This window comes from Nematolebias whitei, chromosome 10 (assembly GCF_014905685.2).
Source record: "Nematolebias whitei isolate Nwh7 chromosome 10, NemWhi1, whole genome shotgun sequence".
In the NCBI taxonomy this organism is placed as follows: domain Eukaryota; kingdom Metazoa; phylum Chordata; class Actinopteri; order Cyprinodontiformes; family Rivulidae; genus Nematolebias; species Nematolebias whitei.
The window spans coordinates 432,441-439,835 of NC_056507.1; the positions used below are offsets into that span (position 1 = coordinate 432,441).

The 7,395-nt window shown below is 43.9% G+C and overlaps 1 protein-coding gene across 1 annotated transcript in view; it reads left to right on the plus strand.

The window, feature by feature from the left end:
• LOC119416044 (bromodomain-containing protein 1) overlaps positions 1-7,395 on the plus strand; it is a gene marked incomplete at its 3' end in the record, with an annotated part of 70,699 nt that overhangs the window by 5,162 nt on the left and 58,142 nt on the right. Inside the window, 4 exon segments of the mRNA XM_037683212.1 lie at positions 1,502-1,630; positions 1,731-2,043; positions 3,778-4,509; positions 4,601-4,727. Coding sequence (XP_037539140.1) covers positions 1,502-1,630; positions 1,731-2,043; positions 3,778-4,509; positions 4,601-4,727 — 1,301 coding nt within the window.

Genomic DNA, 7,395 nt, shown 5'->3' on the forward strand with positions numbered 1-7,395 from the left:
CTGGCTACCTTACAGGCTGGCTACCTTACAGGCTGGCTACCTTACAGTTTTACTGATTGATTGTTTTGAGCTGAACCAGTCTGTAAGTAAAAAAGTTGAAGATTTAAAACAGCTGGACTTGATTTGTAACAGAAGACGCTTCTCATCCGAGGAGCTTTCTCAATTCAAAGAACAGGGAGTGCGGGGTTTGACTTATAAAGCTGAGGTGTTGTGTAAGCTGGATACACATGCAGATTGCACTATCGCTCCTCACAATAGGAGATCGTTTAGGTCTTTGTTATTCAGACCCACAGAGAGGCCACTCCGGACACGTGGATGGAATTTGTGATCAGTGTGTAAACGACCAAGTATCAGGTCTAAAGCTGCATTATAAGTTTTAGAGAGTTGAAATCCGAGACTGCTCCTCTGTTCAAAGATGGTTTCTCTTGTTTGACATAAATGGACTGCACTTATACAGCTCCTTTCTATCTGATGCAGATACTCAAAGCTCTTTACAATAATCTGTGCCCTCCCATTCATCCAGCTCTATACTAGATCTTTATGAAGATAATTGAACAAATCATTCTAAAGAAACTAATCGGAGATTTATCACATTCAAACACTGATGGGACACACATCGGAGGCAACGAGGAGTTCAGTGTCTTGCACAGGGGCACTTCAACTTGTGACTGCTGGTGGATTCGAACCCTCAACTCTCCCATTGGAGGACGACTGCTCTAACCACTCAGCCACAGCCGCCCTCTCAAACCATCTGTGTTCTCGGTCCAACATGTGAACATTGTGGTCCTGAAGAGAGTCCCTTACCCCAGAACATCTGAGTGTTACCTGAGCAGCTGCAGCCACACTCACCTCCTCACCGAAACCTTCTACTACCCTGCCTGAACTGTTTTGGAAACATTACATTCAATTAAGAGTTGATTCTGCAGAGATTTTTTAAATGAATTACTTTTTTTGTTTTATCAAAGTAGTTTTTTTAGATGTAGGAATTGTTAAATTAGTCCACGTGAGCTGAGCTGCCATTAAAGCTGATATTTAGTTTAAAAGTGTTTTAGTCAGTTCAGTTTATTTCTAAAGCTCCAAGTCACAACTGAAGTCGTCTCAGACACTGAACAGAAACATTCATGTATAAAATAATAATTGAACATTATTTATCTGAGGCGCAGCTTTGAGTTTAACTCCATCACAGAACTCTCATCTTGAACAAGCATGAAGGCGACAGTGGAAAGAAAAACTCCCTCATGAGGAAGAAACTTCATTATTCTACATGTATCAGAAAACTTTCAGTCAGTAAACCATCCTCTGATTGATGAGGGTCTGTGTCATAAACTAAAGTTTTAGGAAGAAGTGTTTTAAGGTGGACTATGGGAGGACTCCGCAGAAACGTTCATATTTTTCAGCTGCAGGTGGAAAGTTGTAAACTCTTGTAGTCTTCAGCAGAGCCTTAAAAATGTCTCAGAGATGGGAGCAAACACAACACACTGAGTCCTTCTTCTGTTTTCAGCTGAAGCTGCAGCAGTCGGTTCTGGAGGTCCAGCTGACCCCCTTCAGCATCCTGCTGAGGGCCGTTCTCAGTCAGCTGCAGGCCAAGGACCAGTCCAGCATCTTCGCTCAGCCCGTCAGCATCACGGAGGTTTGTTGCTGCAGAGCTCAGCGCAGCATCTTCTCGTTGTGGATGGAAGGTGGGAAACAAACGGCCTCGCTTCTTGAACTGAATTTATTGTTTGTTGCAGGTCCCTGACTACCTGGACCACATCAAGAACCCCATGGACTTCTCCACCATGAGGAAACGAATCGACTCTCATGACTACAGGAGCCTGGATGAGTTTGAGGACGACTTCAACCTTATCATCACTAACTGCATGACGTACAACGCCAAGGACACGTTCTTCTACAAGGCCGCTCAGCGCATGCAGGACTACGGAGGAGTCATCCTCCGGAGAGCCCGCAAAGAGTCCGACAGGATCGGCTTTGACTTCCCCAGCTGCCTGCACTCGCCTGAAGCCCCTAAGTTGGAGCCACCACCTCACTTCTCCTGGGAAGATGGTGGGTAGATGAATTTTTAAGTTATTAAATGTTTTACTGGGAATATTTTGTTGCTGCAACATATTTTCCTTCTTAGTCACTTGAGTAAATGAATTGATGATCAATAATATGTCTGCATGCTCCTTACGATATGCAGCTCCAGCACGTTGATTAGTTTCTAGTAGTGATGTGTTCCTCACTTCATCACCAGTGCGTTACAAAAACAACAGGAAGAGCTCAACGTTTCAGTTGAGGAACTGCCTTCATAACTACCGTAATTTATGGACTGTAAGGCACCCCGACTATAAGACGTGCACACTAAATAAAAGAACAACAACATATTTTGTACATTAATAAGCTGTGGGTGTTCACGGTGTTTCAGGAGAGGCTGCACGTTAGAGCTGCCGTCCTTTGCCCGAGCTCCCAGCCTGAACCGGCAGGCTGGCTCGGGCTTTTCATGAGCTTTTAGAAGTGACGGCGTTTTGTTCGTTTTTTGGGTGTGCACCTGCTGAGGCCGCTGCCCTAGATTACCTGTGGATTATTCTACACCCCGTGTTTGGATCGCGGTGGATTATTTTTTCTTACTAGGGCTGGGCGATATCTCAGTATTTTAAAAATATCGATATTTCATTTGCAATATAAATTCACATTATGTCGATATAAACGTTATCGTTATTGGGGTGGGCGATATATTGTGATATTTCAGAGCATTCTGACGATAACGATAAATTTCGTGTTATAACAAAAAAACAAAACCAAATCTGAAGTAAAGGCTGAACAAATGAACAGGTCTGTGCATGAAGTGCAATATCCCGTAACAACACGCTAACGATCTGAAGAAATTAATTTACGTCTATCTCGGGGGATGGTCCTCGAGAGTACCTCATTGGTCATTCAGGTTAGACTTCTGGTCACATGATGACAGAGTGGGAGGAGTTATGGTTGGGTATTTGCAACCATAAGCAAAAGACCTTGTACACCTGATGACCTGAGGGCATTCTCTGTGTCACAAATGCTTGCCCCATTAAGGGCGGAGTGCTGGGAGCCACGAGCGCCCAGTTCTATGAAAGGAAAATATTAGTCAGTGGCAGGAAGCTGTCAAGAGATGGCAGGACGTCCTTCAAAATAAAATATAAAAATATAACTTTCGAAAATTATGAAAAAAACACATAAATCATCATGCTGCTGATCAGTTTCGTGTTGCTGTGTTCATTTGTGCTCATCTGCTCACACAGACTCATGTTCGTGCTGCTGTTCGCCATGATGTTTTTATGTTATGAGTGCTTAGTGTATATTTAGTTGATGTTTTTCTTAGTTCATATCTTTGATGTTATTACTGTTTTTATTTTACATTTTATTGTTGGATGTAACTGGGACCCTGTGAGCATTAATTTCATTCCACCACATGTACCACATGAGGTGTGAACAACAAATAAAGATCCTTGAATAAATACATTAAGACGCCGCTGCATATAAACCGCGGGGTACAAAGTGTGAGGGGAAAAGTAGCGTCTTGTACACCGGCAGTTACGGTACATACTCCGTCCCTCCCTCTCTCCGGGGGGGCGTGTTGAAGTTTACACTGTATTTTCACAGGAAATGCAATTCCTGTAGTTTAGGTAAAAATGTAAAATACGTTTTGACCAGGAATTGTTTCCAGAGACGGTTATAAAACGTGCTAACTGACTGCATCATTAGTTCAGTGTAAACAGTCAGAAACCAGTCTGTAATGATGTTTTTATGCATCTTTCCCAGTGGACCGCCTGCTGACCCCCTCCTACCATCAGCTGACCCCACTGAAGGATCAGCTGAAGGAGCTCTTGGAGAAGCTGGACCTGAGCACTGCCATGAAGAACAGCCCATCCCGCAGTAAGAGGCTCAAACTGCTCAAAAGAACTATAATGGCGGTCCGCAGTGAGATCAGCTTGAAGAACGCCCCCCCACCACCGCCCTCCACCTCAGGTGCAGTAACAGCTGCCAGTCAGTCAGAGGAGGAGCCACCACCAGAAGCCCGAGCGCACCCCCTACCTCCACCACCGTTAGAGCTAACTTCACCATTTCAGCCTCAAATGTCGCCCAGCAGCTCGGAGCCGCCTTCTCTCAAGCCCGTCCCCCCCTGTTCAGACGGGACCCTCAAGGAGATCGATGACGACTCCAACACATCTACCTCAGTGCCTGTGAACATTTGCAACGGGCACGTTCCAGACCAGCTCCTTCCCAACGGCAACGATCACATGGAACCATCCAGAACTTGCAACCGACGGACCAACATCCTCTTCCGAAAGTCCAAGAGTGCCAGTCCGCAGAAACCACCCGAGGGCCAAGAGGCATCTGCTGTGTCGGCACCGCCTCCCCTGGGGGCCAAAACCTTCCTGTCCGTGGTGATCCCTCGACTGGAGACACTCCTCTTGCCCAAGAAAAGAACTCGCCGAAGCAGTGCGGACAGCGAGGAGGACGAGGAGGCACCTGTGAAACGTCTCAGCACAGGTGCTCGATTAAACCGGCCTCTTGAACAAACATGGCTGATTCATAAGACATTTATCTTCCTTTACCCTAACCCTTGTGTTCCTTTTGTCAGGAGTAATGAACGGCTTTGTGACAGAGGAGAAGGTGGTGTCCTCGTCGCCTCGGCTGCTGGAGCCACGTCGCCGATGTGCCTCAGAGTCCAGCATTTCCTCCAGCGGCAGCATCTTCTGTGGCACGGGGTGAGCGAACTTCCTGTTTCATCTCCCTGAAGTTCAGCAGTTATACTGCAAATCATCACACGCAACATTAAAACCCCTGGTACCTGATGAAGACGGGGCTTCTCTGTCTACAGCAGGGGTGCCCCGAGCTTTTCAGCATGCGAGCTACTTTTAAAATGACCAAGTCCAAGTCGTCTACCTACTATAAAAATACAAAACATAGACTTATTTAGAAACATATGAAGTATGCTTTGTATGTTTTACCTTCCTGTGTTTAGTATTTTACCATGTGGCACCTTGATTTATTGTTTTATAACACTACTTTTATTTTAATTGTGTTTTACTGTAGTTTATTGTCTGTAGTTTACGTGTTGTTTGTCTAAAACTGGTCTCTCTGGTAAATGAGTCCTCGTGACTCAATGAGACCAACCTGGATAACTAAAGCTTGAATAAATGAACAAGTCCCAGTTCACTGTGGACGCAACATAAACGATTAAACCCAAAAGTTTGTTTAAAAAAAAGTGACAATTTATTTTTACTGTGCGTGTACAAAATAACAAAACCCATCAATGACTTGTGTTCTTGACACAAAGGAACAGGAAACAATAAGAATAAGTTCATGTTTGAAGAATAACCTGAGAAGTGAGAAGTCAGCGCTGACAGCAGCTCAGTGGACCTTTAGCTGATGAAGATGATGTTTGTTTTTAAAGAACGAGTCAGCTGCTTCATCAAGTAACTCTTTTACCACGTCTCCCTCTTGAAAAGACTTCTTGTGCTTAACAATTATTAAAGTGACTCACCTGGACTGATGCTGGTCGGCTGGAAGAAAAATGACTGCTGTCCACATAACTGGGATTTCGCTCCTTCACCATTTTCTTTCTCAGCTCACTTTTCAGAGAGAAGTCAGAGCCGTACTTTTAATGAAGAGAACGAAAATGCAGCTCCGGTGAAATGCACTTGGAATCGTGAAAAACAAAAAGGCCCTCCCCCCATTCCGTATGGAAATGGTAGATTCTTTCTTACTTGGTCCAGCTCCTCAATTTATTTTACACTTTATTGAGTTTGGATATAAACTGGAGGCTGTTACGAGTCAACTCGTTGGTTTTTAGCGCGGCTGAACGCGCATGTGTCGTGACCTATGCGTCAGAAAAGATCCGGTCTCAGATTGGCTGCCCTGTGTGTCAATCAAGTGACAATTTGCATAGTGAAGATGGATTGATCGGCTGACCGTCTATTAAAAAAAAAACAGTGCAGTGAGGCCAAAACTGGTGTAATGTGCTCTCTTTTGCCTGTACTGGTTAAAAATCGGGCTGCTGCATTCTGGACCAGTTGTAGTCGTGCAATGGAGGTCTGACTGATACCAAACAGGATCGAATTGCAGTAATCAAGCCTAGATGTAATGAATGCATGTATTACTGTCTCCAGGTTCTTTTTGGACAATATGGGCTTCAGTTTAGACAGCCGCCTCAGTTGGAAGAAGCATGACTTAACGATCATGTTTACATGATCGTTAAGTTTCAGGGAAGGGTCCATTATCACTCCCAGATTAGTGACTTTGTTTTTCTGACAGGGTTAGAGTAGAGAGGTCGATGCAGTGGTTTGTGATCGTGTCATTGGGAGGGAACAACATGACTTCAGACTTCTTTTCATTGAAACTTAAGAAATTTAAAGCCATCCAGTCCCTGATGTCTGCCGGGCAGTCAAGCAGAGGTTGAATAGAGCATGTACCATTGTGTCTTAGGGGGAAGTAAATTTGACAGTCATCGGCATAGAAGTGGAAGGGCATGCTGTGTTTCCGGAAAATAGCACCAAGCGGCAGCAGGTATAAAGAGAATAGGAGGGGACCCAGGATGGACCCCTGCGGAACCCCCCATTTAAGCTCTGCCTCTGCGGAACTAAAATCCTTGATGGAGACACAAAAGGATCTGTCAGTGAGGTAAGATCTGAACCAATTGAGGGCTGATCCTGTGACGCCCCCCCACTGCTCTAACCTAGCAGTGAGGATCTCATGGTCTACTATTACTTAAAATATTCTGTTTATCTATAAATCGATCTAATCTGGTTACAAATAATTTCTCTAATTTATCTGCAAATTGTGTCAACAAGGATACTGGTCTGTAATTAGTGAACACACATTTCTCACCATTCTTATAAAGAGGAACTATCTTTGCTATTTTCATATTTTCTGGAAATGTTCCTGTTGAAAATGATAAATTACATATATATGTAAATGGTTCAATAACATAACTCATCGTATCCTTTACAAACATCATGTCCATCCAGTCTTTTGACCTTTATCTGGAAGATATTTGACAATACTCAGTATTTCTTCTTTATCAGTGTCACAGAGAAAAATGCTGTTGGCATGACCCATGACTGAATGACACACATCTTTATTTACATTTGGGCTTCTCACGTTTGCTCGGCCTTATAGACTGGATGTGACAGCATCATCTCTGGCTCATTCAGTACTCAGTGTGGCACTAAGTGCACAGAAGAATTGAATTAGCTGGCAGGCAACGTAAAATCCCCTGAGCAATACGGGAGTCGGTATGTTTTCATTCCCAATGTGAGACACGAAACGAATGCTAAGAAAGAGAACATTACAGGTCCTTCTCAAAAAATTAGCATATTGTGATAAAGGTCATTATTTTCCATAATGTAATGATAAAAATGAAACTTTCATATA